Source organism: Tripterygium wilfordii, chromosome 22 (genome assembly GCF_013401445.1).
Source record: "Tripterygium wilfordii isolate XIE 37 chromosome 22, ASM1340144v1, whole genome shotgun sequence".
NCBI lineage: Eukaryota > Viridiplantae > Streptophyta > Magnoliopsida > Celastrales > Celastraceae > Tripterygium > Tripterygium wilfordii.
Window position 1 is genome coordinate 3,450,673 of NC_052253.1, and position 21,648 is coordinate 3,472,320.

Here is a 21,648-nt window from a genome sequence, read left to right on the forward strand (position 1 = left end):
CTGCTGTCGAGTGAGTGAATTGGGTAAAATACGATGCTATTTTTGCCTCCAACCATCCAACATGCTCGACCCTGAAGCCACGTTTTTTTTTTTTTTTTTGGGATTTAAGTTCAACATTTCCCCCACTTGCAATCTGGGCGCGTTCAAAACAAAATTGTAGCAATCCCATTATTATTTTTTGGAGTGGACACTATAATTGGCAATTATCAAAGGATAGATCTAAATCCAACGGTGCTGATTGAGTGAGAGGAACAGAAAATAAATGTGTAAGAATTGGGAAACAAGTCGTGAAGGCTTTCATTTCATGCGGTCCTCACTCCCTGTAGCTACTTCAACTGGTAAATGATTGCTTTGTCCTCTTATAATACATACATATATATATGTATGTATGTATGTATGTGTGTGTGTGTGGAGCTTAGTAGTTGCAACTCAGATGAGGCGCACCAAAGGTTCCAAGTCTTGTCACTTTGATTGGTTGATCCGCACCGTCTGATTGATGGTAATCGAACAATTGGAGTAAACATGAAGAATTTTGTTTTGGACCTTGCAGGCTTTTAAAAATAAAACACAAGGTGTAGTTGTTGTGAAAGATAAGGGCGTAACGAGCTTTGCATATGAGGTAACGAAACTTTAATACGAGAATTCGAGGATATCTGATGTGGATGCTCTTATAAGATACTATTCTAAGTTTAACTTTGGGGTTTGTGAGAAGACGACCCCAGAGGGCCCGCACACAGCTTTGGATACTCAATGAGCACACTTGGAGATACATATATTACTCTCTTGATTTTCTTCATTTCATTGAATGCATTTGCATCCATGAACTATCTCCTCTTCTTCTTTTATAGTAATATTTAGTTTTTACTTATCCCATGCGTCGGTATTGAATATGGGACCTAGGGATATGGTATTTATCTTAAAATTCTCTCTCTCTCTCTCTCTATATATATATATATATATATCTTATGGTTTAGGATGGTGAAGGCACCTCCTCCTTATCTCTATCCATTTCATGTGGTTTTTAGGACAACTTTGTGCCGCCCATGTTAGTTGTTGTTCAAAATATATGATCAATACGTACTAATATTGAGACCATTTAGCATCATGGACATTTAACATGTTTTGTATAGTTTTAAAAATCCAAGTACATATAAGAGCCAACGTATTTTAATCACCTCGGTTCGGCTGAGAGGTTGTTGGCCAATATACTTAATAATACTTTAACTTGAAAAAGGTCAAAAGAAAAAACTTCATTTCATATTTAAATTGGCATGGAAAAATACTTCTTTAAAAATAAATCTTGTGATAATATAAAAATAAATAAATAAAGCCTGCAACTGCATGCTTGGAGTATCTAAGTGTGAATTTATTATTGGCCGGTTGGCCCCCCAATATAAAATAGCAGCTCATGAATGACATAATTATAGTGTGCCAATTGATTACACATCATCAATGATAAATACATGTTGAAAACAAGAAAAGAAAAAGAGGATTGTGTGAGGCAAAGATGCCAAAAATATCTACCAATAACAAAAGGATGCCTAGTAAAGTTCCCTAAAAAGGAAGATTCCTCATCTTCCCTACAAAAATATAAAAAAAATAAATTATTTTCCTTGTTTAGTTTTTACATAAAAGTTAGGTTCTTTTAAGCTTTTTATGAAATATTAATGCTCCTTAATTATCTTCTAAAAAAGTGCTTGTTATCACTAACTAATCTTTCTTTTAATCAAAAGTGGCCCCTAATTAGGATTTTCTTTTCTTTTCTTCTCTCTCTTTTTCTAGAAGAGTACAGCAGACCAGGCCCAGGCCATCTCATACCTACATGCCAGAGAGAAAGGTCTGTACAAATATGGTAATTGATATTGAAAGTTTATGCAAATCAAATGGTGATTGATCTTCTCTATCTTTCTTGCAGAAACAAATATAGCAGGGAATTTCACTGCCAGAAACATGTGATGTAGATGGGTGTGTAAAGAATATGAACTATTGCAACAACTAGCTTTTAAGGTCTGGAATCATCCATAGAAGAAAATTCTCTGAAGAATATCTGAAAAAGTGTTCATTGAATTGCAGAATTGTGTCTTGACATGTCCTTCCCTTGCCTTCATTATATAGGCACACAAACTTTTTACCAGACTTAAGAAAACAACTAAAATAGTACAGCTTTCACAGTCGGACTAACAAGTTTACAATAGGATACTCCTAAATACAGAGAAAATGATTATAACAAAAACTTTCCGATGAACTCGAGAAATCCCAAGTAATCGGAAAAACACAGAGAGAGCCCTAATTTGAAAGAACAGTACAATCAAGATAATTGAACAAACCTAGTTCTCAAGTTTTGAGACAAGCTGAAGCCATCTTGGAGGCTCTTCATCAAAAATGTAGGTTAAAGGAGAAACTAGAACACCACTGCCTCCAATCTGCATAAAAAAAACACACACGCAAAGTAGAACATATTAAGCCCAATTAAAAGAGAACTAAACCAGCAGGAGTATTTTCTGAGGGAGGGTAGAATCCTTATTGAAAATGGAACTGATAAATGAAACTTCAAGGAAACAGTCTAGGAGAACATGACACCATTTTTCTAAGATATTCCATCTAATGTTACAATACTGGCACAAAAAGGTTTGATTTGAAAGATTTTGGCTTTTGGTTAGGGTTGGGGAAACACCACTGCTTGAGATACACGAATAAGAATGTTTATCTCAATTCTTTTAATTCTAACTGACAAAATATTGACAAAGGACAAATTTTACCATCATATACTACCATTGTAACCACACATCTTAGCCCAAAAATAGAAATTCAAAATTTTATTAGCATACATAGATGCACGACAAATGTAAACCCATCAGAAAATGAGATGGTAGACCTAAAAGTAAATTAATCAATGGTAAAAAAGCATAAGACTATGGCACCACAAGACTTGGCAGTTGAGGTCACAGGTTTTCCCTTCAAATCAATCAACAGTCTAAAGCCAAAAACAGTCGTGAGACATGAAAAAAAGTTCTCAATAGCACATTGAAAAACTTGTGTTTATGCATTACTAGGCAGAGAAGACTAGAAGAGCTTTTTAAGGGGTTGAAAGATCAGGCACTGAGATCAAATCACGAATTATCTTATGATAAGAACCAGGCCAGGTACGCGCCCATACACACAACCAACAGGCCCACACATTCCTTAACCAACCACACAAGCCCAACCACTACCCACATATGGGCTGGTTGTAACCAACAAGCCCAATAGGCCACTACCTAGAATACTTGTTGGCTGATTAAAGAAGGCATCTCCCCTCCTTATAAATAGATCACAACTCCCCTATCTAAGCAATGTGGGATATTCGTATCATCTTATTTTCAGGTTTTTCTTTCTATCAGCAGCGATATTCACATCAACCTCAGGAAGTTTATACACAGTTTACTGGCTGATTTTTGAGCTAGAAAGGGAGTCCTATAAGCTTGAAATATGATTCTGAATATGTGTATAAAAGTAAGAATGGTAAAATTGGAATAGTACACCTAGTATATATATGGTTTTGGAAACTTGAGCTATTAAGTGGCAGGAAAAAGTGCCTGCAAACATCATGATAATGCATGAACTTCTCCACTGCAAAACAAGTTTTTACAACCTCAGTACCACTATGAATATCACTAATCATGACTCACCTCTCTTAGTTGCTGAACAGAATCGTACAATGCCTTTTTGGGTACACATATGACTATTGCATAATAATCAACTGCAACCTTTCCATTGCGTTTGCAGAAGACTGGGCTTACTGTAGGGCCCTGAAAATTATTGTCAAAGATTTAGTGCAAACGAAGAGCAACAAAATGATGACCATGAATAATCTACAAGAATCGGTAACTTAAGTTGACAATATGCAGTTGTAAATAGTTAAAAGTAAGCCATAGAGCACAAACTAATAGACACCATTTGATTCAATAGCGGTTTAAACAATAGAAAGAAAAAGGTATATTCCACCATCCAGCTCACCACCAGGGAAATCCATTCTAGTCGACCTTAGCTATATGACGGCATAATTGGAAAGAAAGGAATCAAAAGGTTTTTGAAAGCATTGAGACTCTCATTCACATACAAAGATTTTAGCATTGTTTCGGAACTATAAGCTTCTGGATCTCAGTTTATTACAATCTAGAAACTAGTAACGTGCGAGAATCCCATATTGTAATCACAGAATAAGAAATTAAACAAGACAAGGAATGTAAGAACACCTGTGTGCTATGCCATTCCCCGATGGCTTGAACATGCAGTAAGAAATGAAGAGTTTAGGGATTTTAAAAATGAGTTAAAAATAAATTAACTTGACCTTAATCAGGATGCCTGGATCATTACAAAGCTGCTAAGGGATTTTGATTTTTGACCTGGTCCGGGCTGCATGGTTCATTACAAAACCACACAGGCCAGATGGTAAGAAATGGTCTGATCATTAACTCACATCGAGATTTAAAAGCATATTTTGTTGCATTTTATTTTAACATTATTAATGGTGGAAAATGATAGGGTAACAAGTAACAAGCCAGGTGCAAAAGTATAGTTCGGACTTTGAACATTTTTAATTTGAATCTCACCTGCAACCCAGATAATGATGGTTGACTTAGTACTTTCTCTGCCACTTCCTCTGCGCTACTACCTCTCATGTTTGCTGTTACCTGCTATGCGAACAATTCAAAATGAAAACGAAAGGAAGGATAGGTGGAGGATTTGAGGATTAGTGAAATTATATGCGCACCGTGAACTGACCACCTGCCCTCAAATGTGCCTCCAGTCTTTCGAGAATCTCACGGGTTGTAACCCTCACAGCTGTCCTGTTCAATGATCTCTTGCTTGCGACAAGAACAGCCTGAAGAAAATTCAGCTTGTAAGTTGTAAAGTAAGATCAAAAAAAAAAAACAGATAAAGGTTGAATGTAAAACCAGTATCCTAACACTTCGTCTCGTAGCATTCCCACATTCTCAAAATCAGAAATTCACAAGATTACATGGATCATCTATCAATTAGATAGCTTACCTGGCTTTCCAACACAACTCCGCCTTTAATTTCCTTCAAGTTGTTTTCTTTTAGTGTTGTACCACTACTCACAAGGTCCAAAATAGCATCAGCTGACCCCATCTAAATTAAGAGAAACAAAAATGATCATATGAGTACAAGAAGAGAAAGCATAAACATCATAATCCAATATATGGTCTCAAACCAAGAAGAGTACAATTATGGCATAGAAGTGGTAAAGCAACGGGAGGATTTTCTATTTTCTATTTTTCAATTTTCATTATTCTTGTGTTTTGCTCCTTGGTAAGAAGAATAAACCCAGCTGGACCCTTACCAATATGAGCTGAGAGCATGAGCACCATTATCCAAGATGCAAAGGCCTCAAACCAAGAAAAGAACGAGAATGGACAGAAAATAGTAATTCAATACCATGGTGTATTACATTTAATGCTTATTTTAGATGTGTCATAAGAATTGAACCCTATATGCACCCTCGCAAGATGCCATTATCCATAGCATTTCGGTATTCAGAAAATCTTTACATGTCCTCTTTCTTTACTTTTGAACAAAGCACAGAAGAAAACTTATAGAAGATCAACAGCTCCCGTACACATGGCTCGAGGAGGAGAAAAGAAAATGTTAGAAGCAAGCAAAAAAAGCCCCTGAAAACACAGTACTTAAGCATGGTTCAAATAAAGGCAGATACATCTAGCTAATTTTTTTATTATTTATTTTCAGTGGATTGGAATTCGAATGATGAATGAATCCTGACTGAACCCTGTCCGACCAGTGTTTGGACTGGCGGCCTTTCCAATTCACGTACAGGGCCAGATTTTAAAATATGTTTAAAGAGAGAAATCAAATATGCAAATGAAGAGAAATGAGGCGAACCTAAGAATATTTAAAAAAGAAAAAAATTGGAACTCTATTAGCTGAATTCGAGTACTATGTTCTCATTCTTCACAAGAATTCCAGGCTTCACATTATTCATATTGCATGACACGTACTTGTGCATATCTTTGAATTTCAGCAAGGGACAAGTAGCAAAGCAATTTCTGAAAATAAATATGCGCAAAATTTGATAGCAAAGAAGTCGTATGTCTCACCGCAGGCTGGGCCTCCAGTGCCCCATCAAAAGTGGAAAATGTCACATGCTTCAATCCATTTTCTTTCATAAATTTAGGACCTAGCTGTGAAACAAAAATTAATTCAAAGGATATCCATAAGACTTACAACTTACAAACCAAAACATCCACAAAGTGCCCAGGTATACGGTAAAGGGGAGAGAAACCCATCATACATAAGTGAATCCAGTAGCAACTCGAAGAGGTTTTTCTTCAGTCCACTGAGGCATTTGTGCTAGCTCACTAATCGAGTTTATATTTTCAAAAATTCCATATTGGGGAATCTGAAAAAACAATAGACATCTTTAGCCTACTAACATTAAAAGCTATGAAACAACATGAGTATATAATATGTGAAAAATAACAACTTACTGCAAGGGATAAATGGCAGTTACCATATTCAAGAGCATCATGAACAATGATAAGATCTTCATCCCCCTAGCAAAAATTAACTTCAGAAATTAATTCGCATGAGTAATAAGTGTTTTCTAAGCTGATTAAACCAATAAGTAACAAGAAGATTGTAAAGGAAATATGTTACAGTATAACTATAACACAACAAGACTGATCATCATGGCTGTAATCCAACCTTGTGATACAAAACACAACCAAAACTAATATTTTGTCAACAATTATATCTTAAGGTTCATAATCCAATATCTATTAATGAGTGAATATTCAAGTTAATTGAAAACATTGATGAATGCTCGGTAAACTCGATGGTCAAAGCTTTCACATATCCAGCGCTTGTTCATAGTTTTGGAGAGAGTAAAGGTACAAATTGTTTGACATCCAAAGCTAAATATCAAAATTAAAATTTTTTTTTATGAGCTGAAAAATCAACACCCTGAGCAACTAGGTACACATTAATTAATTACTCACAGAGGTGAAGCAGCTTAATGTTACTCATTGACGTCTAGAAAAACTACCTTTGCTTGTTCTATATCAACAACATCAAAAAATAAAGGAAACCAATGGAACAACCACAAATCTAAAAGAAAAATCAAATCCAATGAGACAACTCAAAAAAAGAAATTTCCCAATTTAATGGCTTACCTGTCCATATTCCCTGACTGTGTCAAAACCCACAATACCAAGATCTAAATCTCCAGATAACAATTGTCGTACAATGTCTTTTGGCCGCTGGAACCAGACTTCTAGAGAGGATAGCTGCAGAAGAATATGGGCATAAGAATATTATTTAGCAGTATCAGTACAGGTAGCATATATAAACAGCAGAATCTATGACTGCAAAAAAAACACACAGAATAAGGCAAGCATATAATCACATTGCAGCTTAGATCTACACCTGAACAGATAATACACGTTAGCTTTGTAATTAAGATTAGTGAAAAATCATGCTCCCTGGGTTTTTATTTTCTGATCAAGGGTGCAGAATAAGTAAGGACCAAAATTCCAAATTGATATACCAAAAATAGCTCAAAAATCTGCAACTAACAGCCAACAGAGAAATGATTGAGGATGAGCATTGCAACTAAACAAGCAGTGACATTATACTATTATAGTAAGGTCCACTATGACTTTGCAGAAAACCATACCACCAGTGCCTAGGTTGGCTAGAAAGAAATTGGAGAACTTTTCATGACAATGAAACCCCTGTTGATATTGTCTTAGACAATTGGCTCACCAATGTAAAGCTTTGGCTTTCTGGTTTCTGTACAAACTTCTTTGATTCTATCAGCCTAGCTAATATATAAATCTCATCTGGGTTGCACCTGCCTGGTACCCCTTTAATAAAATTTTCATCATTCCAAAAAAAAACAAAGAAAAAAAGTGAACAATAGAATAATATCAGTACTACAAGTATTATGAACAATAGAAGTAACCGATGATCGAGCTTGGCACGCACAGCAATTAGGTGATTCATTATGACTAGGCCATCAACAGTTCAAATAAGGCTGCTTAGTCTGACCCACCACTTCTGGATCACATTTTAGAAGTACTTCTACGGGAATATACAACCTCCTCAACTATTTCATTTCTTTGTATGCGAAGGATTTTATCAAGGAATAGTACTAAGTATCCATTACATCCAATAAGAAGTTTTCAGACATCAAAATTCAAGGAATGTCCCCAAAAAAAAAGAGTGGGGGAAAAAGTGTGTAGCCAACTATCCCATACACAACAGCTACCACACAAGATACACCCTCCCCTGAACTTAACATAACTTAGTAATTTGTTCAATAATTAAACACACTAAAAATCAGTTTTGAGATCAAAATGACACAGCCATTGTCTCCAAAATGAAGCCAACATTAACCATAGATAGTACAAACCACCAGCTAGTTGTAGCAATTTACCGTGTTTTGGAACTTGTTGATCTGTTGATTAACATTTGCAACAGAAACACATACAGGATTCAAAAAAATGAATAAAATAAAGAACACTTGCGCACAAGACTCCTGTAGTGGGTGGAGTTGGGGACATGTTAGATGTACGCAGAACATAACTCGCATAATATATGGAGAGGCTATTTCCATTAATTGAACCCGTAAACTCTAAGTTGCACCCTTGCAACTCTACCATTGGGCTACATGTTCGCCAATAGGATCCAAGAAACATGGAAAAATATCTCCTACATATTCTCTGAGAGAAGGAGAGAGATTAAAAGAAACCTGAGGGATTTGTGCAACATACTGCCGTGGATTGACCTTCCTGACAAACAATTGACAGTCCTGTGCATGGTAGAAAACAAATGTCAGTCTTGTTTTTGGAACAACAAGAAACAAAGGTCAGAATTTAAAAGACTGAAATGGAAAAAAACTACAGAAAATGACCAAGATTTATCTAACACTCAGCTCAATCAAACAAATTCTTCATTTGAATACGTTGTAAATTTGTTTAATTTGTGAAGCACAAGGCGTTCAATGGAAGAATTTCTTTAATTTGTTTCATTGAGCAAAAAATAATGTCACAAGTTGTGATAAGTGGAACGCAAAAAAAAAACTTCAATGGCGTCCAAATGAACTTGAACAGAACAAAATATGTAAACTTGAAAACGCATAACCTGAACATAATGTAATTCAATTCCCCTATTGTCCAATCTAATGAAAATCTCAACACATAATATAAAAAGTTACATTTCTTTCTATCATTTCTCTTTCACAAACCTTGAGAAGATCGAGAGTATCATCTGCCATTCGACCCTTGCTGGGCAACCCGAGACGAATCTCGGTCCTCTCCACAACTTTTCCATCCATTCTGCCATTGACGACGCTCACCTGAGACTGTTGCCCCGAGCAACAAGTGATAGTAGAGACAACAGGTTTAACAGAAACACAACCCGTAGAAAGAGTAGAAAACTTGGGAGAAGAGGAGTGAAAAGAAGAAGAAGAGGACGAGAGGAAGGAGAGAGCGGGAGAGGGAAAGGAAGAGCATCGAACGAGAAGAGAGGTCGACATGGTTGGCTCTCTGCCCGAAATAGCCGACGGAAGAAAGTGAAGTGAAGCAGCGAATCCAAAGGGAAAGATCTGAATATACTGCCGGGCTTTTATTTTAGTCCCAGTTAGAACCGGCCTGGGCCTTAAGAGACGGCCCACTTAAGGATTTCGCCGAACAAGGTTAAGCCCAAAGAATCCCGAAGCTCGACAACGACGGACAAAGATCAAGGGTAGGTGGGACCCCCATCTGAGGCGCATATATATTAGCTACTATGTTCCATCTGTATGAGATCAGATAATGGTCGACATAACTAAGCATGCATGTTGCGGGTACGACAATTCCAGTCTGGACATGATTGATTACTTACTACTTTACTAAAAAAAGGCAAATAAGATAAAGCCAAACTAATCTTAAGTAATGTCAAAGATCCCACATTTTTCCCTCATAGAGGAGAGTAATTTACAAGTAAAATTCAACTACCTCATATACGTATTCATTTTATGAACCTAAATAACAAATGACAATGATTCATGTAGAATAAATTTGTGCATATTCGTAGTCCAATCCGTGCTTGGTAACACAAATTGGACAATGTATTTAGACTGATAGCATTTAAAGTTCTCGACGCATAATCCATATGATTATTTTTGATTAATTCTTCATATATAAAATTAAATTTCCTTATACAATGATGCAACGTTCAAGCAAAAGTTCACACCATCTTATGTACGAATGTCACAATTCTTACAGCTAAAACTCACATGCACATGATGTGGTTGTGGACATGGGCCTACCAAGTCTTATATTATAAAGTTAAACTTGCTTAGATAGATATACGTCCACGGCAGGTTAATGTTACTCTTTGTTTTTTTAATCAAAATAAACTATTATTACTTATGCCCTCCAAATTATAGGTTAATTATTCTGGTAATATTGATTTATCTCTTGGCATGAATGTGACTTTTCATGGATTAGGAGCCGCTCTCAAATGAGTTACACTATTTCCCTCAAACCAATGTGTGGTCAGAAGTAGCATTACATTAGAATAAACGTGCCACATTAATGTTGATTGACCGAAAGTAGAAAAATATGCTTGATCAGTTATTGTTATTATGATAAGAGCAGTACAAAAAAAAGTGTCAAACAAAATCGATCGTTTGATTAGTTATTGTTAAATGTATATTAGTGAGGATCGACCGAAAAATTGACCAAAAAATAAAGTTAAATTTATGTCCAAAAAATCAATAAAGTTAAATTTATGTCCAAAAAATCGATAAAAACCGACCATAGACATCCCTAACTACCGTGAAGAATCCGATTGTAGTAAGACTGAAATGGTCACATATGTATCCAATAATTGCTCTATCAGCAGTAAGTGTCGGTAAATTTTGGTCAAAGTCAATAGTCAACGTAGTTTTTGACTTCGTCCGTGAGTACTTTTAATTAGGTATGATTTTGGTGGGACCAGTGGCAAACTGTCACTCTCGCATTCCAGCTTTTCGCAACTTGTGCCCCATCTTTTCCCAAACACCAACCGTTCATTACCAAAACCATGTAATTTGCATTTCCTAAAATACCCCTTTCTTTTTTTTTATTTTCTTGGAAAAATCCCATCACATAATCCATTGCCTTTTATGTTTGCACATTAAAAATCAGTGAACCCACTTAAACTAATTTATTGGGTCCAATAAAAAGATTAAAATAAAATAAATTTGCCCCATCACCATGGCTAATTAAAATTTGTTAAAATTTTAGCATTTTATCTAACCAAATGTTGTTTTCAAGTTGGAAAAAAATATGAGTGATTTGTGTACTCAGAATGTCCAAATAATACTCCAGATAAAGGAAGGATTAATTAAATATAATAAATCAAACAGGGGCAGTTTAGTCATATCAAGAATGACTCAAAAAATCTCCAGGTGGTTGGCCATTTAATCTCCTCTGGTGTTCCTTCCTCCTTATCCATCTCCCAGTCGCTTTCGCTCTTTACAGTGAACAGCGTAGCAATTACCAGAGATAGAAAGACAGACACAAAAACAAAATGCTCCATTTCTTCTTTTTTATTCTCTCCTTCAAACCCCCTTAGTCAGTGAAGTACTCTTCACTCCTCCATTTTCTTTCCTCATAAGCTTCTTCTTCTACACTTCTCTCTCAATCCTCCACTTAACTTATTAGCTACTTACTTGGATCTGTTTGAACCCAGAAAATTGAATTACTGGTCGGAACCCTCCACTAAATTCTGTTGGAATCTTCAATTTTTCTGCATTTGAATGTTTTACTTGTTGATTACATATACATCTCAGTCTTAGAATTAGCAAATGGGTTTTGTACGGACACAAATTTTGATTTTTGTGGGGATCTTCCTCTTTCACCTTGTGTGTTCATACCCAACACCACCCATGAACTGTACGGACACTACACGCCTGTGCACATCGTATTTGGCCTTCAGGCCTCAAGAGAACCAGACCCTTGCGGTGATCCAGAGCATGTTCGACGTATTGCCTGGTGATATCACTGTTGAAGGGAACAACCATGGCTATGTGTTTATCAAGAAAAATTGCTCGTGTTTGTCAACTACCAAGAACTATGCGACTAATACCACATTTACAGTTAAATCGAATGAGGGGAATGTGCATGATATGGTGTTGGGGGCCTATTATGGTCTTGCTATTGTGCCTAATACTGCAAGGAAGGCAAAGGTCGGTGCTGTGGTGTCATTGAGGCTGTTCTGTGGTTGTTCAAGCGGCCTGTGGAATTACTTGATGAGTTATGTGATGATGGAGGGGGACACTTTGGGGTCATTAGCAAGTCGATTTGGGGTCAGCATGGATATCATTGAGAAAGTCAATGGGATTTACAATCCTGATAATGTCACTGTGGGTGACCTGTACTATATACCCTTGAATTCAGGTGTGTTCTTGTCTTGGAAATTTGATCTTCTTTCTTAAAATTTTTAATTCTTTGTTGTGAAATAGATTTTGGAGTAGTTATTAGATACTTGAAACGGGCAGTAAAAAACCAATTCTTAAATTTTTTAAATAGCCCCAAATTCTTTTGGGATTAAGGCTTTATTGGATGTGTGTTTGGTTCATATAAAATCATAATGATTTCTTAGTAATTTGGTTCTGAAAATGTAGCCATAGCCGTAGTTTTGAGTGCAATTGCTGGAGATATGTCATTGGATCCCTTTCTTGACTTGTTATTTTCATTCTCTAGAATGAAGATGTAGAAGGTTTGGGTTTTGTGCTAAGACGTAGGGATGTAGTTCACTGACTATCATTGTAGAAGAACGAAATCTGGGATTCTAATATTGTTTTTAATCAAAATCGTGAGTATGAGATAGGCTTGCACATTAGTCATCATCATCCGAGTCTTTATTCCAAAAATTTGGGGTCAGCTACATAAGTGTATGACAAAATCAAAAGGAATCCACCACGTGTATTCGTTTCCGCCATTCATCTCTATCTAGGATCTTACTTTCATCAACTCCTTTTGAATCCACACCCTTTCGTACTACTTCATGCCATGTCTTTTTAGGTCTTACTCTTCGCCTCCTACTCGCTCCTATACAAATTCTCTCGATTTTTATGTCTCAATGCCCCACCATATATGTTATGATTTACAAAAATTTGTGGAACATGGCATCATCACAACAATTCATTCAGTCCATACTAAGAAAAGAACAAATAGTTCAGGATATTTCCTTTTTCAAGGGAGGAAGGAATATAGTTCATGAATCATGGATAATTAAATGACTTTAGAAATTTTAAGTGAAGCGTGGTCCTTCTTAAAGAATCTAACGTGATTATAAAAAGTTTAGTTCAAGAACTGGAGAATGAGATAGTGGTTGCTAACGTCTCATCCATGTTTCCCCTCCCTTTCTGTTTTGTGTCTTATGTCTTTAATATTGTTCCCCTTAATGTGACCTGTGGGTTGTAAGGGTTTCTTTCAGCTGTCATAACATTATGTTTCTTTTTATTATGTTACTTGTAGTTCCTGGTGAGCCTTATCCCGTGGAAATTGGCAGTCCCCCTGCACCTGGTCCTGCTCCTCCACCTTCTGTTGACAGTTTTTCAGGTATGGATTCATACACCTTACGTAGATGAAACATTAAACAGGGACAGGGTGTTTGAATTCTTTTGTTTTCCGCTTATCTATACTTCTATGTGTCTGAATCCTATAAAGCATTATATAGATGGTTCTTCTTTTGAAAAATGTGATGACCTAGGTGATATCTTTCTGCAGCAGATTATGTAAATCATAAAGCTCATGTGCCCTACGGATGGATCTTAGGAAGTTCAGGCTTTGCTCTTGCTTTTATCGTGTTAAGCGTGGCTCTTTGCATCTTCTTGAGGAGGTCATGCTGCTTCACTGAAGTCGAAAGAAAGCATGCGAAAGATCTTGATGGCAAGAGTTCACATAAGTTTCATATTCTTCCGAAGCCTAGTTTCTGTTGTGCTTCAGGGAGGTACATGTGCTGCAAGGCTGGGGATGTAAAGCAAACCAATGGGGACTCTAGCAACCATCAGATTACTATTCCCAAAGCTCTAGGTGCTGATGTGTTTGATATGGAGAAGCCTGTGGTTTTTACCTATGATGAAATTACTTTTGCAACTGATGAGTTCTCTGATTCGAGGCTCCTTGGTCATGGAACATATGGTTCTGTGTATTTTGGCCTCCTTCGTGACCAGGTCTGGACCCATCTAGTCAACTCAAGTAGTCAAGTCACATTTTGCAGACAATTCTCTGGAAATTTTCTTTATTGGATTTTACTAATATATATCATAATACTTCAGGAAGTTGCTATTAAAAGAATGACAGCCACAAAAACTAAAGAATTTATGTCAGAGATGAAAGTCATGTGTAAGGTTCATCATACAAATCTGGTAATGGTCCTTATACATTTGTGATTTGTCTCACTGATTATTATTTCAGTTTTTGACGTTTTCCCTCTAAAAAATCTGTGGCTTTGACTTCTTTTTGGTTTTATTTTGTCAAGGTAGAATTGATCGGCTATGCAGCTAGTGATGATGAACTTTTCCTCATCTGTGAATATGCACAGAAGGGCTCTCTTAAAAGTCACTTACACGATCCTCAGAACAAGGGTAAGATGACATATCAACATTCCACTGGCAGAATTTTATTTGGTACTATTTGAAATGATTGACTTGTCTGAGTTTCTATTTGAATTCTATCTTATGTTTCTACAGTGCGAAAATTATTTGCTTTAAGAAAATTCGGGAGTGTTTTTTGCTTTTTTCTGCTATTTGCTGTAATAATTTCATAGTAGAACACTATCAACGATTACAATGAATTCAGTACAATAAATTATAGAAAGCATGAAGGTTCTATTACTTTTGAGTTTCAAACAGTTCGTATATTATTTTCTCACACATTTGAGCATACATGTGCACACAGTGAATGGTTGAAGCTTTGGGACCTGATCATACTGTGTGGTGTTACCTTTGGTCCTTTGCGCCATGAGTATAAGTCACGATAATACATCTAAATTGTTTGGCTTTCTTGCAGGTCATACATCACTTTCGTGGATCATGAGGATTCAGATTGCACTTGATGCAGCTAGGGGTCTTGAATACATCCATGAACACACTAGAACTCATTATGTTCATCGAGATATCAAGACAAGCAATATCTTACTTGATGGTGCCTTCAGGGCTAAGGTTCTAATAATGTTTCTCATTGTTTTTGGTTAAGTAGTTTTGATATATTATTGCAGTCCACTAACTTCTTTATCTGCATTTAGATTTCAGATTTTGGTTTGGCAAAACTAGTTGGAAAAACTTGTGATGGAGAAGCATCAACAACTAAAGTTGTTGGCACATATGGTTATCTGGCTCCTGAGTAAGTAATTATTCTTCTATCTGGCTAATATTATTCTGAACAACTCTGGCTTAGTGGCTTCAATTGTTTCAAAGTTTGGTATTTTTGCAGATACTTGAGCAATGGCCTTGCTACAACTAAGAGTGATGTGTATGCATTTGGTGTAGTTCTCTTTGAAATTATATCTGGACGAGAGGCTATCATACGGACAGAGGGCATGACAATGAAAAATCCTGAAAGACGCTCACTGGCATCCATTGTAAGTTTAGCTGTTGTAAATACTTGGAGAAATAATATGTTGAGTACACAGATATACATGATCAATTTCGGTCAACGTAATTAAATCTTAGGTTCCGTGCTAAACAGACACATAAGTACTGGCCAACAATGTTGGCATTTGTGGAGAGCCCAGTGATTCTAGTGGGATTACTTATAGGGTGTGGATATGTCGTGAAATGACTATGTAAAAGAAAGTTATTTCCTTCTCCTATCTTGGGTTTTTACTTGCTTTAATTATGTTTGGACTTCGAAACCATGTTTGAAACGAAAAAATTATTTTAAATTTGGATGAGGGTGGCATGTCTACATAGAAACATGTTCGATGTGATACAGCTGCTGTAAAGCTGCATTGTCCTCCCCGGGTTATCTTAAGCATAAAATTGCACCCGATTGTTCAATCATTTGGTCTTGAGACACAGGAACAAACTTTGCTAGAAGAATCTTAACCTCTAAAATCGAAATTTGCTGCAACTGTTATGTTTCAGAAAGATCAATCAATTTTTAAAGTCGTGTCATTGTTGACTTGCCTCACTTATTGGTTGTTGCAACTTTTTTCCATGGCAAAGGGTTTGACCTGATGTTTATTCACAATGTTGAATCGTAGATGTTGGCAGCACTGAGGAGCACACCTGACTCCATGAGCATTTCGAGCATGAAAGATTACATTGACCCAAATATGATGGATTTATATCCCCATGATTGTTTATACAAGGTATTTTTACTTCTTTTGATCTTTGTGCAATTTTGAAAGGTTGCATTGTTTTTGGGCAAAAAGGATTTGTGATGATAAATAATCTGAAGGAAGAGGGCGGAACCAAGTACTTAAAACAATAATTGAGATTTTAGTTACATTGAACCTTCAACAGTTCAACCTGGACAGAAAAATGCCCTCCTATTCTTTTTGTGGGCTGCTGATAATAATAGAGCAGAATAAAATCGACTTTTTACGAAGATCTGATGAGCCATTCTATTTTGAAATCTTGCATATCAAGCTCTGTATATCCCTGCATGCATTTCATTTTCACCTATGATGCACTATGAGCTTGACAAATAATGCTTTATAGATCCTAGTTAGTGGCCGAAAAGAACATGTTTTACATAATTGATGCACGAAGAACTTCAGTGGATTTTGCGATTTTGTTTGAGTCAGGTTTGGTGAAGTAACTTACCTAATCATTTCTAATTGTTGATATTCACATCATTGAATAGATGAGTATGCTGGCAAAACAATGCGTGGACGATGACCCCATCCTTCGTCCAGACATGAAGCAAGTCGTGATTTCGTTGTCACAGATCCTTCTGTCGTCTGTCGAATGGGAAGCAACCCTTGCTGGGAACAGTATGGTCTTCAGTGGCCTTGTCCAAGGGAGATAGCGATGGTTGCAAACTCCTCAATCTCATTCCTTTCACATCCTTTTTTTTTTTTCTCATCATGTAATTGTATGCCTTCTTTTTTTTTTGGTGTTAGCCTTTCTGAATCTATTCTATTCTGAATCTATTCTTTAAGGAATCCTTTTCTTGCCTGGAAATATTTTAATGTACACGGCGAGGATATGGTCGTGGATAGGCGAGGTTGCAGTTTGTAATACTAGTAAAACCTTTTTTGAGAGTATACAGTTTGTACATCTTCTGTGGTTGCGAACTAATATGAAGTTCAATATTTGATTTTGATCACAACCACGAGTAGTTCGCACTTATGTGTATGGTATTTCGTAGAAGGTCTCGAGTTCGAGCCTTCCCGTGTGTGTGTGGGGTTTAGGGTTTATGCAGTCAGATTCAGGCTTCGTTGGGCCAGGCCCAGCGTATAAATGAAATGGAATCGGGCTGGGCCAGAGTCCAGCTAGGCCCATCATCTCGACATTCGAACAAAAATTTACCGAGAACACACTCAAACAGGAAACGATAGCCCGCTGCCCGCCTAGGGAAAAATTTTCAAATCGAAGAAGAGAGGAAGAGAAGGGGAAAAGCAAATTCAGAGAACAAGAGTGAAGAGAAGAGTAGTGGGATAAATAGAGATGCCAAGAACAGAATTTAAAGCGAAATCAGGGAGGAAGGCACTGAGGGATCTGTCGAACAATGGAGGAGGAAGTGGAAGATTGTCGAAATCCGTGAATGCGCAGAAGAAAGCCTCGGCGAAGGATATGGAAGATCGACGCGTCTCTCAAGAAACGCAGGACGACGACGGTCCTCTCGATCGGCTCATGCTCGTCCACTCCGATCTGTCATCTCTTCTACGTCAGGTACACCAGAAACACTGCCCAACGTAAACCTAGATACTGATACTAGAGATGTAGAATCTATGCAGTTCTCTCTCAATCTCTATGTATTCTTGTCGGTGGATCGGATTGTTATTTGAAATCTTTAAGTTTATTTTCTCTCTGATTTCATGTTACCTGGAGGTTGATTTACTATCCTTCTGATTTATACACTGCTTAATGAATTGTCTTTGGGGTGTGTGGTTGTTGAGAAGTGTTTGGAAAGAAGGAACGAGGTTAAAAACAAGTTTTTTTTTCCCCATGTTTGAGATGAACAGATTGAGTAACTGAATTCATTTTCTGCTATTCTATATGCAGTTAGCTGATTGAGAGTGAAAAAGAAGGATATGGAGATTAGTGGAGAATGTAGTTTTAGACGGAACAGAATGGTGAAAGGGAATTCGAGTAGTGTACTACTTGTAGTTTTCCTAATTGGGATTAAGACTTAGTTGTTGTTGTAATGAAGTGGACTTTTTGTTTTTCAAAATATGCTAGATGATGTAGAGTAAAATGCTCATAAATGCCAAGATGAGTCAATATGTGTGTGTTCATGTGATTACCAAAATTTTAGTAACAATGATTCAGCAATGCCAATCCTTGTGGTCTCCTAGGTGTATAATTGTGTCGGCATACCTACCCTGATTTATGTGAAGAACTCATGTTGTAGACTTGCAGCATCTCTCTCCATGAAAGAGTTAAAATAGTGTTTCTTCATTAGACATTTGAAATTAAGATTAAAGCAAGTGCAAATGACAATTATCCCTATATATCATGGGTGTGTGCTGTATTGTTTCTTAGGCTAGACCAGTGTGCTAGCTGTCTCTTGATGCTCTTCTTGATCTTGATATTAAATATCTGCAGAGTCAACTCTCTGACTGATTTGTCTTTTTCAGTTAATGGTTTACTGTGATTTGTGGCTTTTTGAAGATCAGAATACTCATCTGCATGCTTCCACTGGCTTTTTGTTGGTTTTCGATTTTTTAAAGCAGTAGCAAGTAAATGCATATGCTTGATTCTTTTTGTCCTCATACATTCATTGGCTGTAGATTAACACTGAATGATTGTATTTTCAATGGATTACTTTAAGGATAGCTGTTTTAGTCTAGGTTTCCTTTTATCTGTTTCCTATCCCCCCTCCGTTTCAATAGGAACTATGAAGCATACAGGGTAAGGGTTTGAAAGTCATCGAGTTTATTGCCAGAATTTCTTCTTACTTTTTTGGCAGATGATCTTTAATAACCCACTCTTTTTGAATGGCAGATTGATGAACTTGTCGTTCAAGCATTTAAACTCAAGGGTACAAGCAAAGAGAGAAGAAAAGAAATAGAATCTTTCTCAAATGTCATGTCTGATATGCTTTCCTCTTTAAAGGTTAGTCCTATCATTAACTTCTTAATGCCTTGTATTAAATTTTTTAGGATCGACCTCAATGAAGTGAGGAACAGAATCAGAATACATGATCTTAGGTTCAATGGATGACAATGTAAGAGGTGGATATGATAAAATAAATATTATAAGATTGAACTTAATCTTGCAGTTCACATATCTGCGCCTCATCCTGGGGATTAAAACAAACATTGACTGGACAGGAGTGCACAAAAAAATATGAAATCTCTTATACAGTATCGCTTACAAAGCAAGCCCAAGTGTATGCCACGTGAACATTATCTGTTATTTACTGATTCAAGATAATATGCCCTATAATTGCAGCCATGGGTACCCAGATTTCGGAAGCTATTCTCTAGTCCTTCTATGGAGAATGCAACTCAGTTGGGACAGTCTTTGGTCAAACTAATGTCTCCTGTGAAAGAAGTTGAAAGCAAGAAAGTTCACAGTCCAGAACCGTCCACCTTGGACTCATTAATATCCCCTTCTCCCCTTGTGTCCTGGCGCAATGACTGTCATATTGAAAGAGGGAGACAAATTTTTCAGCTCACACCTCTTCCTATATCAAAAGCTTTATCATCCAAGCATCTAGACTCTTCTAAATTGAAGTATGGAAAGAATAATTGTTATCCTGTTGTTGAACTGCCATCTTTTCTAAATATTCCTGAAGATGCAAATGATGATCTGCTTGAAGGAATGGCAGTGAAGACAAGTCCTGAAAAGCATCATCCTGTTGCAACTGAAAAGAAAAGTTCTTTACTATCTGTTTCTGTTTCAACGCCAATGTTCTCAAAGAAGAACCATCCTCTACTTGTTATGACTCCTTGTTTGAAAATGTCCCCTCCAAGATCTTGTCTATTGCTGGAACCCAAGATTGATTCTTCTTATCATGGCAATCAGAGGACTAGTAAATGCACACCCTTCAATTTTGTAAATCATTCAGAGATCCCAGAGTCCTCCAGCAGTGAAGGTTCAAAGGACCTGGCATTGAAGTATCCAGAGCTCCTGGGGATAAAAGAGACCTACAGATCAAGAATGGTGAAGAAAGAGGTAGAAGCATCGCCAAATTGGTTGTTCTCCCCTCCCAAGAGTTGTGTTTTATTAGAGCCACTTGACGAGAAATCACTGGACAATGTTGCCATAAGTAGCCGCTTGCCAATTGATTCTTGTGTCTCCAATCATCTAAGAACCTTGTCTATATCAACCGAAAATGTCCAAGGTGGTGCTCCTCAAACTAACAAATCATTTAATCAAGGTATTCTCCTTTTTTTATTATTATTTTATGCTAGTTTCCTTTTTCTATTATCAAGCTAATTCAGCTTAGGTATAGGGACAGAATTTGTTCATGGTTTCTTTTGTACAGCAGGAACTATTGGTGGAGCCACAGCACTAATAGAAAGTACTCCCACATGCAAAGAACCTGAAAGCACGTTCAGGACCGGAAAACGTCCAGGTGAGAATACATTAAAGAAAGAGCTTTGGACGAAGTTCGAAGCTGCATCCACTTATGGGCTTCGGTTCAATGCCACCACATGCCCTGAGACCGCTACGAAAGGATTTCTTGACAGGTTGGATGAGGTTTCTTGTGATGAGGAAAGTACAATGCCAGATGGTTTGAGATAACAGACATCCTCGTCTGAAACTGAAAGTTGTTGATATGGAAATGGTGTACTTTGTAATTTCTGGATGTTTAGGGCTGCTCAAGTGACCTTCTGTATCTGTAATGTTTCTGCACCTACAAAGATATACCCGTCCTCTGTTTGAGCTGCTTTTATCATCACAAACTTGCATTATAGATGTAATTTTGGTCATGTATGACGCTGCAATGTCTTAATGGCAAAAGTTTATATTATTCTTCTTCACCTTGCAACCACAATCAAATTATCAGGCATGGAAGAAAGGAGGAAACCATATATCCGGCATCGTCTTCCTCTCACCTTGTAAAAGGGATGGAGACTGAGATTCGGATAATAAAAAAAAACCACGGGAAAAGAACGTGCCTTTATATTACAAGCAGGTCTGTTCTTTGCAAAAGGATGAAGAATCCATAAGGCATCTCCTCTTGCAGTTGTTGGACAAGCAACTTAGGGACAATTGTAATGCCCTGTCCCAACAGGGGAATATTAAACTAAGTAACCTACCTCCACCATATTATAATCATGCAAAATCACAATAATCTCTACGACTATTCATTTATTTCAGAAAATTATACTATCTCCCCACTCAAATTCATAACTTCTTTAGTTAGGGAATAATATGGGTTCAAATGGGGAGGCAAGATAATTTTCTGAAATAAATACGTGAGGTGATGACATGGGTTCGACTTCAAAGAGCACCTCTAGTCCTGTTGT

The 21,648-nt window shown here is 37.0% G+C and overlaps 3 protein-coding genes across 5 annotated transcripts; 2 read left to right on the forward strand and 1 right to left on the reverse strand.

Moving 5' to 3' along the window:
* Positions 1-2,032: 2,032 nt before the first annotated feature.
* Positions 2,033-9,626, reverse strand: LOC119990400 (ATP phosphoribosyltransferase 2, chloroplastic-like). Its single transcript, XM_038836290.1, has 11 exons — positions 9,266-9,626; positions 8,771-8,830; positions 7,191-7,304; positions 6,507-6,572; positions 6,311-6,418; positions 6,117-6,200; positions 5,032-5,133; positions 4,754-4,864; positions 4,593-4,673; positions 3,669-3,788; positions 2,033-2,423 (listed from the first exon to the last, which is right to left on the reverse strand). The coding sequence occupies exons 1-11, from the start codon at positions 9,554-9,556 to the stop codon at positions 2,328-2,330; spliced, it is 1,233 nt and encodes a 410-aa protein (XP_038692218.1). The 5' UTR covers positions 9,557-9,626; the 3' UTR covers positions 2,033-2,327.
* A 1,873-nt stretch (positions 9,627-11,499) lies between these two features.
* On the forward strand, positions 11,500-17,325 carry LOC119991687 (lysM domain receptor-like kinase 3). Of its 2 annotated transcripts, XM_038838086.1 has the most exons (11): positions 11,500-12,446; positions 13,530-13,613; positions 13,782-14,227; positions 14,333-14,422; positions 14,536-14,641; positions 15,066-15,217; positions 15,301-15,398; positions 15,489-15,636; positions 16,261-16,368; positions 16,866-17,031; positions 17,110-17,325. In XM_038838086.1, the coding sequence occupies exons 1-10, from the start codon at positions 11,855-11,857 to the stop codon at positions 17,028-17,030; spliced, it is 1,989 nt and encodes a 662-aa protein (XP_038694014.1). In that variant the 5' UTR covers positions 11,500-11,854; the 3' UTR covers position 17,031; positions 17,110-17,325. The 2 variants fall into 2 exon arrangements, with proteins under 2 accessions (XP_038694014.1, XP_038694015.1); XM_038838087.1 differs by lacking the exon at positions 17,110-17,325 and having other exon boundaries at positions 13,785-14,227; positions 16,866-17,103.
* Positions 17,326-17,547: 222 nt separating this feature from the next.
* On the forward strand, positions 17,548-21,154 carry LOC119991688. 2 transcript variants are annotated; one of them, XM_038838088.1, is made up of 4 exons: positions 17,548-17,896; positions 19,172-19,282; positions 19,622-20,552; positions 20,661-21,154. In XM_038838088.1, the coding sequence occupies exons 1-4, from the start codon at positions 17,672-17,674 to the stop codon at positions 20,918-20,920; spliced, it is 1,527 nt and encodes a 508-aa protein (XP_038694016.1). In that variant the 5' UTR covers positions 17,548-17,671; the 3' UTR covers positions 20,921-21,154. The 2 variants fall into 2 exon arrangements, with proteins under 2 accessions (XP_038694016.1, XP_038694017.1); XM_038838089.1 differs by having other exon boundaries at positions 20,664-21,154.
* The last annotated feature ends 494 nt before the right edge of the window (positions 21,155-21,648 follow it).